General features: G+C 36.7%; 1 protein-coding gene across 2 annotated transcripts in view; it reads left to right on the top strand.

The window, feature by feature from the left end:
* Positions 1–23189, top strand: part of ZNF407 (zinc finger protein 407) — a 350474-nt gene that overhangs the window by 22397 nt on the left and 304888 nt on the right. For both annotated transcript variants that reach the window (XM_041122972.1, XM_030011806.2), the window contains exons 2-3: positions 5334–10157; positions 15980–16094. In XM_041122972.1, coding sequence (XP_040978906.1) covers positions 5369–10157; positions 15980–16094 — 4904 coding nt within the window. In that variant the 5' untranslated portion in view covers positions 5334–5368. The remainder of the gene's footprint in view (positions 1–5333; positions 10158–15979; positions 16095–23189) is intronic.

Here is a 23189-nt window from a genome sequence, read left to right on the forward strand (position 1 = left end):
ATCAATATACAAAAAAGCTTTGTAGGAAGAATACAAAAATCTGTGTTGTTATCTGGTAAAAAATGGTGGTGGCAGCTCAAGAAGTGGTATTTTTCTCATTTTTTGTATTCATTTTCTTCTTTATAGGTAGTGAGATGGTGCTGAATTGTGACTGTGGGATGTCTTTTAAATTAGATTAAATGTTGAAACAAAAACTCCACAATTTTGACCATTTGGAAATCCCAATGTGTGAAAGAGGGGAATCCTTAGCTATATTGGTTTCTGTGACATAGCCAAAGTATTGTGTATTACGCACTTGTAATTTAAAAATGTGCATGTCTTCTTATATATTCTGTAAGGATTTGGATATTTGGCCTGTGCAGATGTGACATAACCATTTTGCTTTTGAAGGTCTTAAAAACATGTTTCACTTCTTTTGGATACTTGGAAAATTATTGAAGAAAAGCACTATGTTAAAGACCTAGCTCCTATTTCCAGTAGAATTACTTAGCTTAGCTTTTTCTGTGCAAAAATGTTGAGGCCACACCAGGTTTCTTTCCCAAACTCAGGAACAGCAGTGTGCTGCAAAGAACCTTAAAATGTGTTAGGTAATGTATGACTGTCTCCAAGCAGAAGAATTTGTTAACCTGAAGCTAATGTGGCAAATTAATTTTTGGTCATATCCTTTAAGAATCTGTTCAGCTATACTTGATTTATATGAACATTAACAAAAGATTTATGTTACAAAAAGTCAACCCACTTTTGAGTTAGAACAGCTTCATTTTGAACATCAAATATGATGTTAAGAGAGCACTGTTTGACAGAACGAGGTTTTAAACTATGGAAATACTGAAGATTTGACTGCTGTCTGCTGAGCTTGGGCTTGATCCTGTGCTCTGGTGTTCGGCTGTGTTGTACCTGGCGATAACATTGGTGTAATCTTGGAGCCTATACAAATCCTTTCTGGTTTATTTATGCAGTGCATTAAGTGGTTACGTATTGTTGCGCTTTAGATATTTGTTCACTTGTAAAAACATAACCGGAATCTTTAAAAGGTGAAGGTAGAAGGAAAAGCATGAGAGCTTGCATCTCGCATTGTTTTTAGTCTTGTTGGTCCACGAATAAGGTAGTTCAAGAGCTGTTCTTCCCCATTTCTACTGCTATATGAGTTTTCCAGCATTACATTGATCTCAAAAGGCTTACTCAGTCACACTAACAAGTAGGAGTTGGAGTTCAGCGTGTACTTAAGCCGCTGTGGCTGCAGAGGGTTACTTGTTACATCTAGAATGTGGTTTTGGTTACCAGTTGATCTAATCAAATTCCAGGTGCTGATTGTTTGCTCCTGATGACGATCCCTGTGCCAGACTAAGGTTTGAGCCAAGATTAATTTTGCAGAAAGAAATCCATTTAACCTTATGTATCTTGTGGTCACTGGGACTGTACAAACTTGGGAGTGCTGTTGATGCCTTCTCTGATGCATTGGTTCCTGTATTAATACTAGACTAGCCCTTAATTAGTGTAGTGGCTTTGATGAGAGCCGAGGTGAACTGATTTATGCAGGCTGAGGATTAGGACCACCCAGATTTGTGATCAGTTTGTTGCTTTGCCGTCGTCCTGTGGCAAATCTGAGAAGGGGCTTTCAGGAGAGAAGCTGACAGCAGAGGAAGCCCTATACGCTCCTTTTGCCTACAGGAGGTTTATGGTGTGCTGAATGCATCCTTCAAGTAGTGACAGTCATTTGTGCAATAAATCCACGCAGGCAGCTGAGAAGAGGTCTGCCCGCAGCTGCCTGTGGGTGCGAGGCACTAGTCTCCCATCAAGGACGCTGAGGCGTATGCTACTGAAATTGCACTAGAGACACAGCCGTGTTATCCGAGCAAAGTTCATAGCGGGGAGAAACAGAGGCAGGGCTCAGTGTTGTGGTCTAGATCTCGTCTGAGATGTGGAGAACTGACCACAGCTCAGCAAATCGCTGACGATGTTCCCAGCAAAATGTAGTGACAGTAGCCATTAAGTGTCTACCTCAGAAGATGTGCTCTTCTCCTAAAGGCAACTTCAAGAGAGAACTAAAAGTAGTTGAAGGCAATTTATTCCTTACGTTAATCAATATAGGGGTAATGTTAGAGAAACAACAGCAACTGCCTCAGTTGTTTTTTTTAGAGAATTCTTTCTGGATTATGGTTTCATGCAGGTGCGTACTCCCACATAGTGATATTTTGACACAGTTTATACGGAGGTGGGACACAGGCAAATCTAACTCTGGGAAGGGTGTGCAGGGGGAGATTACTTTAATGAAAACTCAGATGTGAGGTAGAGATGAAACTGGTAAAGGCCTATCATTAATTGTTGCTATGCCTAACTTGTGCTGTGCAGCCAAGGAGCTATTGTCTTGATAACATGTGTTTTTAGTTGTGGGGATAGATGTGAGGCTGTTGACTTCATTAGGAGTACTGCCTGTAAATGAAGTGGAGTGCATCCCCGGTCTGCGTGCTAGAAGTTTGTCTTGAAATGAAGGCAGAGATAAGTGTCTCCATTTACTGTCAACTTGGAGAACTGGAGGAATTAGGCAAGAAGGCTGGGGTGTAAGGCTCCATTGCATATTTGTATTACATAGGTGACTGTTTTAATTTCATACTTAAATTATTGGCAGCACCTATGAGATTTGTGTTTTGCATTTTTCACTTGCCTAGCAACTAGTTTGTAGTAGTGACTACAAACAGTTTACAAAGATAAAATAAGGGAAATATTTTTTTTTTCTTTTCCCTAAGCACTTGAAAAAATCCTTAATTGGTGCAATACAGTTGAGTTGAAGACAAGGTTGGACGCCAGAACTGGGATTGCAAGCCAAGATTTTTGGTAAAGCACAAAACAGGATGAACTTCTATAGGAGAGTTAGTGATCAAATGCCAAGAAGTAAGGCTAAGCCTGCAGGACTGTATGCAAATAATCAGCCATCTTTTTTGAGGTGTGTGGATGGCTAATGGAGAGGAGCTGAATCTGTGCTGGTGTGGCAGAAAAGGCATGTTCTGAGACTGCTGATACCTGCCTGTGACAGCTGGGAAGCATCCACCTCCAGTGATTACTGTATCTCTGGCTGAAAGTGGCTTGCGATTTCTGTCAGAGGTTGATCTCAGTGTGACAGTGCTTTAAGGTTTAAATCAAATTATAGGATGGCTTTAAATGGGCATGAAGTGTGTCAGAAGAGAGTACGGTGTGGAGCCACCAGTCCCCTACTTTTTAATATGTCTTGAATGTATGAATTCTTGTCGATGGAGAAACCCCTAATTATCCCGATACAACCTTTGATCTTGGAAATTTCCCATGCAGGTATTAGTTCACTGCTGGACAGGTTTTCTGATAAATCAGATGGTCTGAGAGGAAAGTATCCTATAAAGAAGATGGAGAATTGGTTTGAGATTGCAAATTGTCTTGTACAGCAAAGAAAAAACTGCTGTTCTTCCCCAGGCTGTGCAAGAGAAGAGTGGTCAGGTCTCAGTGGTGTGCTGGGAACCTGCTGTGGAGGTGCAGCAAGGCAAAAGACCCACGGCTGCTGCGTGCAGACAGTTAAGGATAGACTTGTGGCACTCATCCCTGAAGTAATTTCACGATATTTTCCAAGTTATATAAATAAAGCTGTACTGCAGTTAAACAACATAATTTTCATCTGATCTTTTTTTCTGTATCCCAAACAGTGCTCATAAACCTTTTCAGGGTAAGCTTGCACTTCAAAGGCTTCATCCTTCTCTGCTATTAATTGCTGTAGCATTTTTGAACATACTGACAATATGCTGACTTAAACCAGCTGAGAATATAGACCTGACTGTTTTATTTCTGACTAATTGTGATAGTTTCTATCACGGTTTAGTGAACAAAGAAAAATAATAGTGTATAAGAACCAGAAAACCACAGTTACAGAAGCAATATCTGGATCCTCCGAAGGGCTATTGTGATGTAGAGGTGGTTATTCTCATGTTATTTAGGTATAGCTAGCTTGGTATAAGTGTGGTCAGTACTTTAGCTCAATGAGAGACCTACAGTTGAAAAACTGTTCAATGTATGCAACTATAGTGCACTCAATTCCTTATAGGCCTTCCCTAAGTTATTATTAAGCAGAAAAGCATTTTTTTACTTTCATAGGTAGTAAGTTCAACTGATTTGAGTATATTTCCCCAGTTTAATACTTTCTAATTTTGTCCTCAAAAATAAGCATAATTTTTTTTTTTTAGCATGTACTTGAATAGCTTTTTTGTACCCTGCGTTGTCTGTATCAACATTGCAATTACTTAATCTTGTCAAGAAGTACTTACAATTGTGGTCATGGCCTCATTCAATGGGTAACTGAACAAAAAACTGGATACTTGGATCTGCAGCAAATTGATGTTTAAATCATAGTGTAAAGCACATAGATAAACATTTAGTATTTAATCATCTGTTAAAATGAAATGCATTTTCAATTCTCAATCGCTTCATATCAAAATGAAAAGGTAATAAATGTCAAGATTTGATTTCCCACCCCCATCCCTCTTATAAACTGTGTTGGTAGCATCAGTTTTCTAGTGGTGACATCTTTTTGGGAGCAGGGAGGTCACACTGGGCAGTTGAGCAAAAGCTTTTGGTAACTGGATTTGGACGGTTTGAGTTTGTGCTGGGGTTCAAAGATCTGCCCTTCTCTGCACTGCTATTTCATGACTTTTTTTTCTTTTTTTTTCTTTCTCCATCCCCCCAGTTGGAAAATGATGTTTTAGAGGATATTTTAGGAATGATGGGGAACTCTGCTTGTGGCATATTCTTTTAGAAGATGGCTCTATTTGTGTTTTCCCTCTTTATCAGGTAATCGAAGCAGAGGAAGGAAAGCAAGCTTCATACTTACAATGTTTAACATTGATGTTGGCTTTGTTTTGCTTGTTGTTGCAGTCATGGTCATTTCCTCCTTGGAGCTTTTACATTTGGGAACCTGGATTTGTGGTTCAAGAAAAGTTGAACATCCCATAGCCGGTTCCCTGAAACCTGTTAGTGTTTCGTGTCCTAAATATGCTTCCAGAAACAATGGTTAGGCTTGTCTGCCCAAGTTTAAGCATGTAGTAAATTACTTGATTACACAAAAACTATTGAAGCTAGTGCTCACTCACACGGTGCTCATCACAGTGAGAGCTCCGTAACCAAGTGTCTAGAGGTTGGTTTGATTATTAGATGTCATAAGTTTAGACACCATGCTGAAAATGTAGCCTCATATCTTTCATTGTTGTCTGTCTTCCTGCCATGAATTTAATTTGCTATATTGGGTTTTTTTTGCCTTGAATCTTTTAACTTTTTGTTGTGCATGAAAGACTAATAATAACTCTTTTGTTTTATAGGTACTAACCCAAATGATCTACAATTGATAATATCAATGTTAAGAATGGATGGGGAGCAAAATAAGAAAAGAGATGATGTTGATGAGAGTTTACAAACTGAGTTGACAGAAGAATCCCAGAGAAATATATCAGGAGAAAATGCTGGATGTGACTCTTTGTCTCAGCAGAAAACAAGGCTGATACCAGATGAAGTGTTCAGGGACCTTGAAAAGAAGAGAAAAGAGAATGGCACAAACAAAAGGGCACTGTCAGGATCACCAAACCTGGATGTTGCTGAAGCAGACAAACCTGAAAATGTCTCCAGAAAAAGAAAGCGGAGTTCTTCAGAAGACATTGAAGATAGTGAAAGGAAATTACACAAAGTCATAGCTGGAGAAGCAGGTAGTACAGTAGCTGGAGCTGTAAAGAAGGAAGGAGTTGCCAGTTGTCTTAGTGATGACATATTTAATTCAAATTTCCTGTGCGTATATTGTGATTTCAAATGTGCTGATGGTGCCATATTGAAAATTCACATGGAAAATAAACATTCACAAGAGGTGCCAGCTGCTGTTCCTGATAAGTTATCTTCTTCAGAAGAAATCAGGGTTGGCTATACAGTTGGAAACATAGACAAAGATCTTAAAGGCAAAATGAGTAATCAGTGTTTACCTTCCTGCTCTGATACGGAAAAACATAAACGAGAATGCCCCTCTAAACAACCCGAAGAGCAAACATGCCCTCACTGTAGTTGCACAGCTGAATGTAGTTCAACATTACACATGCATGTCAAGCAAGATCATGAGAAATCCAAGATATTTTGTTGTGATCTTTGTGGTTTTCAGAGTGCTGAGGAAAATCTCCTGAATTCTCATTTCCTTGGCAAGACGCACCTTCGACGCCAAAATCTTGCTGCACGGGGTGGATTTGTGCAGATATTGACAAAAAAATCCTTTAAAAAAAAACAATCTACTGCAACCAAAGAGAGGAATGTCAGAGCAAAACCGGGGACCAGTAAATTAAGGGCAAGAACTGCTGATACAAAAGAATTAAGTGTTTGCAGTGCACTGAAAGGCTCAAAAGTAAGCTTGTCTAAACAAAATGATGGCGCTGAACTTGTTGAAATGATACCATCTTCAAATGTTCCCACTGAAAAAACAGATACTGTGACAGAAGAAATGTTGCTTTCTTCCAGTGTAGAAGGAAATGATAAAGTCTGTAGTGAAAAACTAGAAATACCAGGGCCCTCAGAAAATATCTTGCAGAAAATAGAACTCCCTCCAACTACCAAAAAGCTAGTTAGCAGTTTAAAGATGACAAGGAGGTTTGATAGACCGGAACATAAAAGAAACATTGTCTTGTTAAGGTCTTCATTTGGACAAAGTAGGTCTTTTAGATTAAAAAGGCAAGTTAAAAGAAGGTACAATTTGTTGGGTAATAGTAAGAGAGGCAAATCTGAAACTCGGAGAGTACATGTGAACCATATCTCCAGCACACAGCTTAAACCTAGTGATTCAAGCCCTATGTCACATACAGAATTAGAAACAGACGCTAAAAGTAATTGCGATACTACTTCAGAAAGTCAAGATCTTACTGAAGATAAGCTAAATACCCTTTCTTCCAGCACTACAGATACTAAACATTCTGATGTTAAACTTACTGCTGATCATGGTGTTCTTCATACTTGTGTTGACTGTGGTCATGTTTTTCAGAACAGAAAAAGTTTGGAAATTCACATTGCAAAGCTTCATACAAAAAGGATCCAGTTTCATTGTCAGGTGTGTAGTTATTCCTCTGGAGTCAGGGAAGATATGAAGCAACACTGTCAGGACAGTAAACACCAGATGGGTGGTTGTAGCTTTAATTGTCAACTCTGTTCATTTACCAGCTTGAATGTGATCAGCCTTCGAAGCCATATGAGTGAAGCGCATAATATGTCTCATAGTTGTCCAACTTGCATTCTTTTTTTTCAAATGGAAGAAGAACTGATAAATCATCAAAAAAATGAGAAACATGATGGTTCGTTATTTCAGCAAGCTACTCCATTGAGTAACAGCGATCAGACCTTGCAAGTGGTAACTTATGCTGACTCAGTATCAAACAATAGCCAAAATCTTGCAAAGGAAATGGAAGTATCAGTGAAAGCAAAAACTTCAGACTCTTCTTTCATAAATCATAGAAATGAACTAAAGCATTCTGTTCTGAATAAAACCCAATTTCAATGTAAAAAGTGTTTTTATAAGACAAGATCTTCCACGGTTCTTACAAGGCACATAAAACTCCGACACGCACAGGAGTATCACTTCCTTTGCAAAGCATGTAATCTCTACTCACTGAGTAAGGAAGGAATGGAGAAGCATATCAAAAGAAGCAAGCACCTTGAAAATGCCAGGAAAAACAACATTGGACTACGTTTTGAAGAATGTATTGAAAAGGTTTGTGTTGGTGTTGGTGGTATTAAAACAGTGGTGGATCCTTCCATTTCTGGGAGTGGGAATACAGAGTTAGATAAAGAAATTATACACGTTTCATCTTCTTCTGTGGAAAACATCTCAAGAAATAAAGAATTCGTTCCACTTGATCAAAGGATTGGTGGAAATGAATTGGTTTTAGCTAATGCACCCAGAAGGGGGAAACCCAAAGGCACTATTTCTAGGACATGTACCCATTGTGGTCTTTTGGCCTCCAGTGTTACAAATTTGACTGTTCACATCAGACGAAAGCATAGTCATCAGTACAGCTATTTGTGTAAGGTTTGCAATTATTATACTGTAACCAAAGGAGATATGGAACGCCATTGTGCAACCAAAAAACACAAAAGTCGCGTTGAAATAGAAGGATGTGGAAAACAGAACTCGGAGATCATCGTTAGCCCTGAAGGAGGTAATTTTGAATCTGTGAGCAAGAAGGTTAATAGCCCCATGACTGCCTTGTATGAACATGTTGAGGATGGTAGCCAGTCATCAGATCTGGAAAATTCTGTCTTAGACAATCAGGAAGTTGAGCAAGGAGATGCTGAGCTAAAAGTTGTAAATGCCAGTAGGCTGCCAGATTTGGAGCATACTAGCACTCCATTAAATATAAACCAAAGTATATTTCTGGAACCAGCGAGGGTTACTCAAGATGGTGACCCGTGCTTCCAGAGAAGAGCAGTGGGTGCAAACGACAACAAGTGTGTCCACTGCAGCTTCATTGCTCATTCTTCTTCTTCTTTAGAGCTGCATGTGAAGCGAAAACATACAAAACAATTTGAATACTACTGCATGGCTTGTGACTACTATGCTGTTACTCGCAGAGAGATGATTAGGCATGCAGCAACAGAGAAACATAAAATTAGAAGAGAATCTTACGTTTATTCTTCTGGGGAGGAAGCAAACACAGCAAATATCACTAAAGAAGGCACTGCTTTGTCTCAAGAGGAGCACCATCACAGTGCAGGAGAATCAAAAACTGTTTTAGATGAAACAAAATGTGCCAATGACGCAGCAGAAGGTGATCATATGAATAAAAGCTTAACTGAGTGTACTGTCTTAGATGAAAATGCATCTCCAGGAATGCCTGAAGGTGGCAGTTCCCAAAATGCAGTAGAAGGTGAACTTGAAGAGACAGCTAAAAATGGAGAAGACGACCTTTTTTGCGAAGGATTCCAGCAAACTCCTCAGAAAGATAAAGCTGTTAAACTTGACAAGGAAGTATCAGTTAAAGAAACAGGTACTTGTGAGTTGCAGAAAAGTAGGCATGGTCAGGAGCTGCTCAACTCAGATGATTGCACTGCAGAAAATCAAAACAGATCAAGCAGCACAAACTTGAATTCAGGAAAAGGTGAGGAAAGCTTGGAAGCAAATAGAGAAAACCATGAAGTAGAGTGTAGAAACACAGGCATTCTTAAAAAAATATCACTGGAAAAAAATAACCCACGTATGCTAACTCTTCCAGAAACAAGTAGTGCAGTAGAACAATCAGATTTTGCTGGAAACATTGGAGAAATGGTACAAAATATACATAGTTTAGAGGGTGACAGAAGTTTCAAAGAGGATCCTACTGGGGAGGAGGAAGAAGCCCTTATGGAAGCACAACATGAAGCAGAAGTAACTATAAATAACAATGTTTGGGAGGCAGATGGCTCAACAGCTGAGGGCATGCAAGAAAGTAGTAATGAGGCTTTAGGAACAGTTTTCAGTGCTGATGATAAAGGAAAGGCAATGCAAAATTTTGGCAAGTTTGATTCTTCTATAGTGAGGTTAAAAAGCCATCCAGATGGGGAAGCCGCTGACCATTCTGCTGAAGGACAGATGTCAGGTGGGGTGAAAGCTAGTGAGCTCACAGTGAAAGCAGATCCTTCACCAAGTGGTGGGAAAAAGAAAAAGTCAGAAGGAATTTCCCTGGGGGAATCGACACGTATTCGCTGCGACGACTGTGGTTTTCTAGCAGATGGTTTGAGCGGACTAAATGTTCACATAGCCATGAAACATCCTTCAAAAGAAAAACATTTTCATTGTTTACTCTGTGGAAAATCATTTTACACAGAGAGCAACCTTCACCAGCACTTGGCGAGTGCCGGGCACATGCGAAATGAGCAGGCGAGCGTGGAGGAGCTGCCCGAAGGAGGTGCTACCTTTAAGTGTGTGAAGTGCACGGAGCCCTTCGATTCGGAGCAGAGCTTGTTTCTCCACATCAAAGAGCAGCACGAAGAGCTGTTGCGGGAAGTGAATAAGTACATTGTGGAAGACACCGAGCAAATAAACAGGGAGAGGGAAGAGAACCAAGGCAACGTCTGCAAGTATTGTGGGAAGATGTGTAGAAGTAGCAATTCCATGGCCTTCCTAGCTCACATCCGTACCCATACAGGTATGGAAATGCTCTCTTTGCAAGTGGTCTCTTTCAAACAGAGTGAATTATACCATTGGTCTTTTTCTGCATGTTAATCTCTTTAACATTTCTTATGAACTGGCATTCATATCGCCTGATGAGCCCCCAGTGAAATTCAAAATTACCTAAAGGGGTATGAAAATACAGTGATCAAAGGGCAGAAAATGTAAGAACATTTTAAGCGCAGTCACCCTTCTGCTTTTTGTTTCATATAGAGAGATTTCCTTCCCTTTAATCTAAATTGTAACCATTAATTGGTTCTTAAATTTATATAATGAAGCAGTGGTGGTTTGAGAGAACAGTTAACTGTTCTGTCTAACTTCCTCTTCCTTGCAGTTGTTTAATATCCAAATTGTTTACTTGATTTCAATTCAGTTACACTTTCAGCATTACATAATGCTTCAGGATAGGCATTTGATATTATATCATTCCTAAATAAATACCAATAAGACGCAGCAAGAGGTTTTTGTAGAAATAATTTAGGGGAATTGGAATTGGTCAGCCTTTTTGGAAGGTAGTGTGTAATGCTGATGTGATGCACAGGGATGTAGCATCTGATTTAGTTTCTGTGCTGATCACACTTTCAATTCATTTTTATGTTTGATTTTAAGTGGAAAATTTAAAAACATTTTTGTAGAAAAATGCATAAGCTGCAGTTCTAAATTTATGTAAAAATTCACTGCGATGTTTCTATAAACCTGCCATACATTCTTTATTTTAAATAGACAGCTTTTCTAAATCACTGAGCTCTGCTTAGACAAGTGGTGTCTCCATGGTTGAATTTATGAGTGGATTTGAATAATAAATTCACATTTCAATGAACATATTTTCATTAAAACTGTAAGGTTTATTTTACTGTACTTTTAAATAATGGCTTATTATGGAAGCTATAGTTTAAATTCATGCAGTATTTGAAACTTAGTGCATGGTTACAAGGAAGAGAACAAAAAGGTAAGAAAAAAGAAACATAAAAGAATGGTAATTCCTGGCATAATCCTAAAATAGTTTCATAAGGTTTTTTTTATGAAAAGGCAAGGGCGTGACTGGACAACAAAGTTTAAAATTAATCTTGGGGAACACGGACATTGTATTTCAAACCTTTCAAAGTATTTTACTACAACTGCAGTATTCATGTATACCAATAACTCACATACTTAATACTTCCAGCATTACTTCTATCCTGTCAATAACAGTTATCTCTATTGCTTCAGCTAATATCCAACTTTGAATGCAGTATTAAGTCTTTAGAGGGACGCTCGTGTTCACATGGTCCGAACAGCTGTATAAGCCCTTAATATGCCCTCTTACGGCAGATAAAACTGAATAAAACTAAGGGGGAGGATGCTAATGGAGCTCTCTTTAGAATTCTTTATGCAACTGTCTGGTCAAGACATGTTGCTTATAATTGATGTGTCCATTACTTGAATTCTCTTGTAATTATAGTCAATAAGTCTTGTAAATGTGTTAAAGCTCACTAAAAGCATACAAATTCAAGAACAGAGTAAGGCTAATAATTTAAAATAATCAATGTAGGCATTTCAGCACTTAATTTCCCTTGTGTGTTGATAGCTGATCATTCTTAATCCATTAAGATTTATTTAGTCGTTTACAATGCAAAATAGGTTTGCACTGGTCACTTGTGCCATTTGAAAATGTCCACCAGGTTAAGTGCAGAATGTAGTCCATTAGTCTTCCTTGACTATATGTATTAATTGCATTTAAAATCAAGTTAATGTGGATGTGAAAGTGAGGTAACTATCAATATATGACAAAGCAACCCTACTTACGTAAGTTACATCATTGATTGTAACATTTAGTAAAAGTTAGTGTACTTTTTAACATCTTGTGTGTAGGTCTTATCATGAAGTATATTTTTATTGTGCTTTTGGATGGCCCTAAATACGCAAAGCAGTAAAAGAATACATTTCATTTTGCAAGTCATTTTTCGGTAGTGTGTGCAGAGGAGGTATAGAAGGGTTACAGAATAGAGTTTTATCTGCCCTCTTTCTCATGGCACCTTTAAATGAAATGCTTTTCTTATGCTTTGCTTATTCACATAAATAGTAATGTGGAGACTTTTATTAATAGTTAATGGGAAGAAGGCTTTCTCTTCCAATCTGTATTTTCATATTTGTGATTTCCTTTGTGACTTATAGAACCTTTTCTTCCAATCTGTATCACAAAGATGCAGTTGAATAAGAAACAAATATTTTTGGGTTATTGGGAGTGGTGGCAGAGGGAACTGACCTACTCCACCAACTGTATACACGCTGCCTTATAACATTGGTGAGGCAAAGTACAGTATTTCTAGCTTCCCGTCTGTTCCAGGGTAACACCAGGTACACAACAGGAGCAGAGCTGCACATTTTCACATTTATTGTTCTGATTATGTGCTCTTTAAAAAATCTTCCTTCAGCATCCAGGTGTGCATATATATGTTTGTATGTATGTGTAACCATGTCCAACTCCTTGCCTTTTTTAAATTGAGTAATTGGTGATGGTTTGGGGGGGAGGGGGGAAGGTAAAGTTGTAGAAAGATACAACTAATGATTTCCATTAATAGCAAAATAATGTTTCAAAATACCATTAAATAATGTAGGAGATTTTCACATTGCAAATGAAAGGGAAGCTTCGCTAGAGAGGAGATAACAAGTAAGTCCATCACATGTTGACAAGTGAAAATGAGGAAGTGTAAAGAAAAATAAAAGGAGTAGTAGAGGTGGAAGACTTTTTAGTTCGCAATTGATGGAGGTCCCATAAACTTAATTAACAATCAACATCTGACGAAAAATCACCTGCAACCACATCATCTTTGTTTCGTTTCTCATCAGATTTCTCAGTTAATGGAAGATTTGCTCAGTGTAAGTGTGGTATCTTACTCCTCACGTCCTAAACATAGGAGGAGATGGTATGATGATGTTTCGTGTGGATCTGCTCACTTTGCATTAGGCCTGAGCTAGGGACACAGCTATGCCTGCAGGTGCAGATGATGTTGTGTTTGGCTGGCTTAAAGCTGAGACAGTTAATTTTTTTATAGTTTTGGGTCTCTGTTGTCCTAATGTAAAATAAGGACTATGCCCTCCAGTCTTTTTTTGTGAAACAGTAGCATGGTTTTTGTCTGCCTGACCAGAACTCTTAAATTTAGTCTATTTTCAATTTGTTGTTTTGTTTTGTTTTGTTTTTTCCCAATTCTCCTGTTAAGAGCCTTATTGTTTACTGCTAAAAATGTACACTTGGTTTCCATGCCATAACTTGTGGGTAAAGTAATTCTGTGGCTTTTTTTTTTTTTTTTTTAAGTCATTTTGTTGGAAAGATGCTATATTGAAAGTATTTTTCTCATTGTTCTGTGAACTAAAAGCCAAGTGTGAATCCAATAGTATCACATTTAACACAGCATATGAGAACCATTAAAGTTTGTGATAATGCAAGTATGGCTAAGAAATGGTTAATTGCTTCAACATTGTTTCAGATAGCCTTATGGCAAATACAGATTTTTTGCCCCATTAGTTTAACTCTTAGTGTAATGTCTTCATCTTAACCATCCAAGAACATACTGGAACAAATTTGGCACCAGCAACCTAAAAGGGAGATGCGCTGCTTTTGCTTCAGGTGGTAAGTACTGACTGGAGCCTGCCAGCACTTGAATTTCCATGGAGTTTAAATGGAGATGTTAACAGATATTCAGCTCTGGATCTGAGAAATAAATAAAAAAACCTCAAGGCCTCAGTGATTTTTGGATGAGAGCAGTCAACAGAATAATACATTTCTGTATTGTCAGCACACTGTAGCTATGATTGGTCTGAACTCAAGTTCTTCACAAAGGAGTCATGTAAATGGAAAACAGCAAAGGTCTTGTATGGAAGCCCTGTGGGACACCTGCAGTAACAGAATGGGGAACGAATTTACAATTTAATCGGTAGGAGAGAAACTAAGAGAACATAGGATTGAATCCACATGGTATTTGAATTCTTTGACAAAAAAGAGCAGTATAAACACCAATAGATTTAAAAAAATCCTCTCCAGCTGTGGCGTTGATGTTATTAATTGTGCAATTAGTCTTTAAGATCATAAGTTAAAACGTCAACTTTTAATACTCTCTTATTTAATGCAAAGATAGGCCTTTTTTTATTTGCATGGGTCTCTATAGAATGCAGTGTTGATTTGAAATGTCACCAAATTAATGATTAATTTAGTTTTTTCAGGATCATTTAAATAAACTGGGGTTTTTCAGTGTGATTGATAGAACGTGATTGCTGTTAGCTGCAGTCTCAACCTGCTTTTGATATTTAAACATATAAAGCTGACTAGATATAACCATTCAGGTGCTAAATATATTTTACATCTACTTCCAACAGTAGAAATGGAAGTATTAAGAGATCTGGCTTCATTGTCATTGAACTGTGAAATATTCAACCTTGTCTGCCCGTGCTTAATACTGTTGACTTTTTTATTTCAGTTAGAAGATTAAAATTAAATGCTTCATTTTTCGTCAGCTTTTGGGAATTAAATTGAAATTTAAGACTCTAAAAATTTTTACTAAGATCCTCAATTTCACCAACGGATTCTTGGAGGATATTCTGTTTTCAAGGGCAAAGAAAAAAGGTTCATTGATCAAGTATGATACAGTGCAACATTTTTCTTATCAGAGCTCTTTATGTGTATTTATTAAAGATCACATATTTCATATTATGCTTAACTGTATTGGAAGAAGTACTTCACAAAACATATACTAGACATAATATGGAGACTCTGTAACCATATTGTACTTACTTTTAACTGCAGTTCTATGATTTTGATTTACTGATTTAGGGGTTTAGTGGTCAGAAAATTGGAAAGTGCTACAGCATGCTTTAGAATGATGTTGCTATGTAATAACATGGGGACTGACATGTGCCCAATTTAACTATTTCAGTAAAAAAAATAGTTTTTCCTTCCTCGAGAGAGGATCACTGTTAATTAAGATAGACACATAATTTGACTTTTTGCTGAACTGGTGTGATACAAGAAATAGTCTGGTACTTCTTCCTTGGAGAAATAATTTCAGAGTTCTTTGGTCTGCAGTAGACATTTAATATTAAAGTTTGTTCTTGAAATAAATAATAGCCAAAATGTCAATACTTCTGGTTTGCAGAATAATCATAAATTCTTGACCATAAAACAGTCATAAAGGCATAATATTTTATCCACTGTATATTCATACATTGCATGTCATTACAATAGCTAGGTGATGAATCATTTTCTCTGTGTGACAGAACAAATCTGAAATACCAATGCTAATGTGAAATCTATTCAAAGTCAGGAGACTTGTAAAATTACTTTACTTTAAATATATTTGCTTAAAAAACAAGTACATTTTGCAGTTTACACCAGTATCAAGCCACTTTAAGATGATTACCTGAGTTTCAGCATTTGGAAATGGGGAAGGGTGTAGAACAACTTTTGCCGTCTTGTTGCAAGGTTATCCACCTACTATGTTGTCTTCTTATTTTAATATTTTGTGGGTTTTTTTAATAATAATACAAAAAGAATAAATTGTTATTAAAAGTTAAGAGAGTAGTTTCCATGATCTTGAACTTAAGGAAACTTTAATGAGTAATGTACAGTATATACCGTCTGTGTCCTGGGAGTATAAATTTATGTACGAGATAGATACTTTTTTTTTGTTAAGCAAAAATCTCAAACAGGTTAAATGTGGGATAGGCTTTTTTAAAGGTTATTTTTTCCCAGGATTTTTTATTTCTTTAACCGTGGGTGATATATTATTCTAATTCAACTCATATCTTATGCTAAATTTTACTTAGGATCAAAGCCATTCAAGTGCAAGATATGCCACTTTGCAACAGCTCAGCTCGGAGATGCCAGAAACCATGTCAAGAGGCACCTTGGGATGAGGGAATACAAGTGTCATGTCTGTGGGTGAGTAAATTGAAACAGTCTCCACCATGGTTAACCAGGAGAAGAGTGCAGGATATGCATTGTTTCAGAATTGAAAACTGTGATGTGAGCAAGAGTGGCTAAAATTATGCATGCATATCCTCCTTTCCATTGTTATGGTAAATTCCTTAAATACAGTTATGACATTCTTTTCCCACTTCTAATCCTGCACTGAAGATGAGCAATTTTATGGGCTACAAGGTCAATTTGAACCTGTAATCTGTAAATTGACTAAATTATAGGATGTTCATTCACATTGCCAGGGAGAACTGTAAATTCCATTTAAAGACATAAAAAATATATAATATAGACTTTACTGTGTGGGTTTTTTTCTTTTGCTATACTGTTATAATTTTAGTACCATTAACAGATTTCTGGACTCCATTAGGGTTTTCATTCTTTACGAAAACAAAACAGAAGACTGATTTTTCAAACAAACGGATCTAAAATATTGCAGGCATAAGACTTTAAAAATAAATTGAAGTCTTTTATGTATGCTTGTGTTCTTGTTTGTTACCCCAAAAAATCTTGTTTTTCTTTTTTACTTAATCGTTATTTCCTCAGAAGGATCGTTCATAATGTTTAATTGTCCTTCAAATGTGTTGCATTTAATAGGAGGCATTGAGACTCCTTAATGCAAAACTAATTAATTTAGCAGAAATGTTTAAAAGGTTTTAAAATGCCATGGCATATATGGTACATCATAGGACATTCAAAGTTGGATTTTAATACCCTAGTTCTGATTAAAAATATATTTTAATGTTATTATGCTGGAGAAATTAACTAATATATGCATCATATAAAAACATTTTACTCAAACCTATGTAACCTGCTATAGCAGTCTTATGGCTAATGTGTAGAACAGCACAGGTTCAATTAGATGATGCAGTGCACACATGAATGGTGTGGTGTGATGTTGGGGATAATATTCAGCAGGAGGGTTTTTTTTAGCCTTAGTATACCGATCTACTGCAGGACAAAGTGAGTTACACTTTTTAAAGCACAAGTGATTCTTCAGCTGAAGATGCAGCTGAGTGATTTTCACTGATTCATCTTTCTGTTTTTCAAATAATTTTGCATGCAGCATTATGAGATACTTTGGATGTTTTTACTCACTTAAGAAAATTAATTGCTGACTTCTTGAAACAAGAAATAAAAATGTATGAGCCTAATTCTTAAGTCCACTGAATATCAGTAGTAGAATAACTTGTGCTACTCTTTATTTTGCAGCATGTTTAAAAAGAACATTATGCGTGGTAGGCTATTTTATATTGTTTGAAAAATTTTACTTACTATCTCTGCTATATGAATTGCCAAGAATTTGGCATGGAAGATAGTTAACAACTACAGATCCACAAAACTGTTTAGCTAAGGCTAAGCTCTGTTCTTTAGAAGTTGTCAACAAACTTGACAATGGTTCTTTATTCAGTTCCCTTTTAACTTAAAACTGAAAAATCATCATATCATTTAACTGTGTTATTGTAAGAGGAAAAGTAAAAAAATCTCAAAATAGCTAATACTGTATCTTTTATAAAAAGAAAATTAAAATTATTGGGATTTGGCACAGTACCTCTATTTTTTTCAAAAGCTCATTCCTTTCCTTCAGGATTGACACATTTTTAGAATCTGTCTCAGAAATTACACAACTCTTGGTTGCAATTCACGACAGTTATGCAAGAGAGCAAAACATGTATGAATGATTTAACCTGTGGATTTAAATGTTAGTCACTTTGCTAAGCTGACTGCTTCCTATATGTTGCTGGCATGTCATACCTGGTAGCCAAGCAGGTACTCATTTTGCATTTTTGTGTAGTATTGTATTGCTAGTTTTCATCAACAACGTGGAGCTGTCCTATTTAGATATGACAAAACAATCAGCTGAAGAGACATATACCACAGTACCCTGTGCTTACAAAAATCTTATTTGTATACCTGTATAAATAATCATCACATTTCACTTAATGTGCACCAAAAATGTATTTTAAGAATTATATATTAACACTGATTTAATTGGAAAAGACATTTTTGTACTGTAGCTAACAGTCCTGAAGAATTGAGCAGGATTTGAAGAAGGAGGAATGACCAGAGCAGTTTGAACCATAGTCCAAATAATGAATGTGCCATCCCTAAATGTGGAAGAACAGAAAAAAGTGTAATAGCCTGTGCTGTATTTCTGCTATTTTAATTGAAAGGACTGGATAGTGTGTAAGTTAAAAAAATAAAGTAGCAACATAAAAAAAAATAAAATTGCTACGATTGGCTATCGGATTAGTGGCACTATAGAGCATTGGTACATTAACACCACTGACAATGTCAATTCATTATCATTGATGGCTAAATAATCTTAGAAATGCTCAGTGGACCTATTAGTTCCTGAACATAAGCAGCTCATGCTGCATTTCTTCATTAGCTTTAATTGCTATAAATTTTACCTTTTTAAAAATCATGCTTTAAAAGGTGAAGTGATCTTTCAGGAACATTAACTCCGTAATTTTGTCACAAACAGAAGGTCCTGCACTATGTTTTCTTTTCTATAGTAGTTAATATTCTATCCTCTGACTTTTAGATTCATAGTAATAAGCCCTCTGCTAGTTGCGAGGATAAATTGTGTTTCAAAAGCTTTTGAATCTGCTTGGGCACTTTCTAAAGGTGAAATGTCAGTGCAACATCGTGGTGTGGTGTGATCTCAAAATACCACCTTTTTTTTTTTTTTCTTTTTTAGAGAAAAATTCTCTGGAATTTTTTTCTTTAAAAAAAAGCAAAAAGCTCTATCTGTGGTGTTGTTTTAGGAAGGGTTTGCTGTGTCTCAATTTTCCAAATGATCCTTATATTTACACGATACAAAGTACACAATATATAATTCACTTAGTTGTTGAAAAAGGCAGTAATTTTGCTGTGTTGTTTTATTTTTTTTTAATTGAAGTTCAGGGTTTGTTTTTCTTCAGCTGCACAGCAGAAACTACATGACACAGAAATTGGACACCGCTAATGTTTTAACATTTGGAATAAACCGTCTGCTACTCATTTCCTTATCGCAGATGTGTGTTAATTGTTTTCTTTTCCATACCCATGGCTGTAAAATATATCCCATTATTTCAGAGATAGTATCTATTTTCTGCGGGTAGCAAACTGCTGCATATTTGAATTTAATTTTTGAAAGTCTGGCTCTGAAATTGGCTGATACCCTGGGTTAGATGAGCAAATCTTGGTTGCCCAGCATTTAAAATTTTTGTGTCATTTGCCTGGTGAAATGCAGTGAAAAGGCTTATCATGCACTTTTCAAATTTTATGCCTCAGGTAGAACATGAAAAATGCATTGTTCTGCACTTGAGTTTTTGAACAGAATTTATAGGCAATGTTTGATTTAAAAATGCATCTACTATTCCTTTGCCTTTTTCTTGCCTTTGCTTTCAGAAACAGAATTTTTGGGGATGTAGTTACATGTTTCAAGTAAGAGTGGCTGCTGCTTTCTTTTTTTTCTTTCCTTTACAACTTCTTAAAAATCTACTGAGGAAGATAGGTATGAGGTAGGTTCGGATTTTTAGGAAAATTTTCAGTGTTTAAAACATGCACATAAACATTTTTTTGCTACCTTCCTAAAAATTGAAAGGACATTTGTAGCAGTGTCTTTATGTTTATTCCATATATAGCAGTCAAGTGTTTTAAGGAACAAAAGTAAGTATTTGTATACACAAAGGAATTTGGAGGGGGGGTGGAATAGGTTGGGTTTTTTCTGTATTTTGCTGAAGTAGTTCTTTCTTGTGGTTTTTTTTGTTGTTGGTGGTGGGTTTTTTTGCTTTGTTTTGGTCTTTTGGTGGATGGATGGAGGTATTAATCTTTTTTACTTTCTGCTCTTCTTGGTTTGCTTTGAAACTCATTTTCCCAATTAATTCTGGAGATGTTATAAGATGTTCTGCTAAGTAACTGTTTTGCTAAATTTGGTTATTTTTTAAAGCCTCATATAAACAAGCTTTGAGGAGTTATAGTGTCCTAAGCATGGAAATAACTTGACTTTTGCTGCTGTTGTTAATGCTAAGAATAGTTCAGAGATCTTAATCTGTATAAAGTTCAGTGTTTTAATGACAGTGGTTGCTTTGAGAATGTCTAAATTAAAATATTCGCCTATATTGAGTATAGTGGCTAATAGATCTTCGTACTTTATAGATAAGAATGTGCTTTGACCAGCTGCTTCAAAAAAATTGGCTGAACTCCTGTGTGTTGTGTTCTAAAAATTCTTTTAGATTTTCAGATTTTTTTTTAACTGATTACTGTTAATGTCAGGCTACTTTTAGTGAAAGCATACTCTTAAGATTGCTTTTAGCAAGCAAAAAAGACTTATTCATAAATTTATTGGTAGGAGCAGGAAAAACATTATATTTTCAAGGATGCCTTAATGTACTGTAATGTAAATTAATTATTTATAGTTGTGCAGTTTGGGAAATCTTAAATAGAAAGTTGCTACTCTAGTAAAACTATTTTTGTGTGGTATTACCTAGTTTTTGTGCATTAGAAGGGATCTCTGTGTAGATGATTATAATGTCACTTTCTGACCTTTGCAGCTTGAATAATTGTAAATCATTGCTTCATAACGTGTCAGAGAATGTCTGTACTAGGCAATTAAATGGCAGAATATAATAGACCAAATTATTGCCTGTCATGTTTTCAACAACACAGTTAGTATTTGAGTTACACTTAATCATTACGTGCATTAGCAACTTCATTGGAATCCAGCTTCAGGCTGAGCATGAAATACATTACATTATTTAAACCTCTAATGGTAGAAGTCATTTATTTGTGTTGAAGTGTACAACATGCAGAGTTTCATAAAGCAAGGAACACTTGAGAGCTTAATTTATCCAAATCAAAGTCTAAATGCAGATAAACACAAGTGGCAAAAATTAGTAATTTTTATAGGCTGGAAATATTTAAAAATACATGGTTGTGGGTAATTGTAGGCAGCAGGAATAAATTAAAATCACTATTTTTAGTCAGCTCTGAGAACTAAAACTGTTGTATACCTAAATCATCAAATGCATCATGAAATTGCATTTTTGAATGAACAATTAATTACACACATCATACCTACCAATGTGTCCAAACAAAAAATATGTATTTGGTTCAGCTGTTTAGATCAGAGATAAATGCATGTGAAACGACTGTTCCAGATGCAGCTGTTCTGAGTTTCTCTGTCTGCATTTTGCCGTTTGGTCCTATCATACACTTGTGTCTACGTTTACTTTAGTAAAGAAAAATGAGGTGAACTTACGTAACAGCTTTCCAAACTTGCACACACTTTTAAACAAATTAATAAGAAAATCCTAGAAAAATATATGGAGCAAGGTAAGATATGTGTTATATTATCTTGCCAATTTTTGTTCAGTTATCTATCATTTTATTAGATTTGCGAACACGACCTTCAGTACATAGTCTCTATTTTTACTATTTAAGAAAACTACTTGAAATGGAAGCAATTTACTTTTATTCAGAAAGGCTCCCAGCATCTTTAAACAACTGGTACGGATCCTACGGTATGTTGTGCGAGACTCTCTTGGCCTGGATGTCTGCCATGGAGTTGGCTGGAGTTAAAGCGAGTGAGTGGGAGGCTCGGGTGCAGGCGGTGGAAGGACTCTTACGGTTGAGACTGGTATTACAGTTGATACAGAAAAGTCAAGACCAACCTTCTGACTTAATAAAATGTGGTTTTAGCAATTTGTATGCTAAATTGGATTATAATAATGATTTAGTTATACTTGCTGATGAGACAAGGTATAGAAAGGACATACTCTTTGTATGTGCTGTATGCAATCCAATTCAATGCACTTCCAAATGGTAATTATCAAGATGCACAGCGGTGTGACTACGATACGTACGGGACGCGTAACTAGTGCTTTTACAGACATGCATTTTTGATTTTTTTACTTTACTGTAGATTGCTCTGACGTCCAGGATGTGTGCGTTTCTGTTGGGCTGTAGGCACCTCGCTCTGAACGCGTCCTCCGAGAGCAAGTGCCGGCCGTGGCGGCGCAGGGAGGGTTTGAGCCCTGCCTGAGAAGGCAGGAGTTGTGACTAATGGGAAACAGGCTGAGGGTGCAAAAATCGGGGTTTAACAGGTAGTGCTCAGGCAAGCAGCAGTCCTAAAATTCAGTATACCTGCTGAAAAAGAGACTTCTGTCCTTACAATCCATGGCTCGGAAGGATTGGCCTAAGCGTTGACAAAGGTAACTTAAAAATTGCCATCTGTTGGCAGAAAGAGATGGCAAAGAAGTTGACTGGGTTTTGGTTACCTTGCGAAGAAGGGAGCCGGAGAGTTGTCGGTGCGGGTGGTTGGTACTGACAGGGAGAGAGAATTGCTTGATTAAAATTTTGGCTGTGTTGTTTTGTTGATAGGCTTAAGTTGGCATGGTTTGGATTTCTATCCAGAATTCAGAAGGTTTACACGTGCTTCATTTTTGGTTTTAATCATTTATGCGTAGGGATTGCATCAAGCTCCTGATTCAGCTGTGGTTTTCCCTGGTGCTTTTAGTAACTTTACTTTAAAATTTAGAGGATAAATAACTGAGCCTAATCTTTATCAATTAATATCTCTTCCCTAGTACTCCAGGGTTTGGTAAGAGAAGCAGGATGCTACCCCAAAAGGGAGAAAATAGACTCTATATTTTATACCTTTAACTGCAAGTTGTTGGGAATGCCCTTGATTTTAGCCAAATTTGATCTATAAGAATTGACTGCTCAATCAATCTGTTGGGGTGAGTGTTTTTTTCGTGTCCAGTTTTACTTGCATCGAATGCATTACCATAACGTAGCTCCTTCAGCTGTTACTGCTCAATTCATTGGAACGCCCCAGAATCTCAGAGGATGCGGCATGCAGTGCATCCACATCTTCTTTCACGTTTAAATTGCCTGTTTAAAAACCTTAACTTTGTTTTTCCTTCCAGTGATTTCTCCTCCTGTTTGCACTGTAATGACTGGAAATTGTGTTTACTGGGTTTAGTACAAGCAGAATCAAGCCTATAGATTTTAAGCACTTCAGGACAACTAATCTTACTTACTGTGTTTATTACAACCCTGGGCACCTTC

This window comes from Aquila chrysaetos, chromosome 4 (genome assembly GCF_900496995.4).
Source record: "Aquila chrysaetos chrysaetos chromosome 4, bAquChr1.4, whole genome shotgun sequence".
Lineage (NCBI taxonomy): Eukaryota > Metazoa > Chordata > Aves > Accipitriformes > Accipitridae > Aquila > Aquila chrysaetos.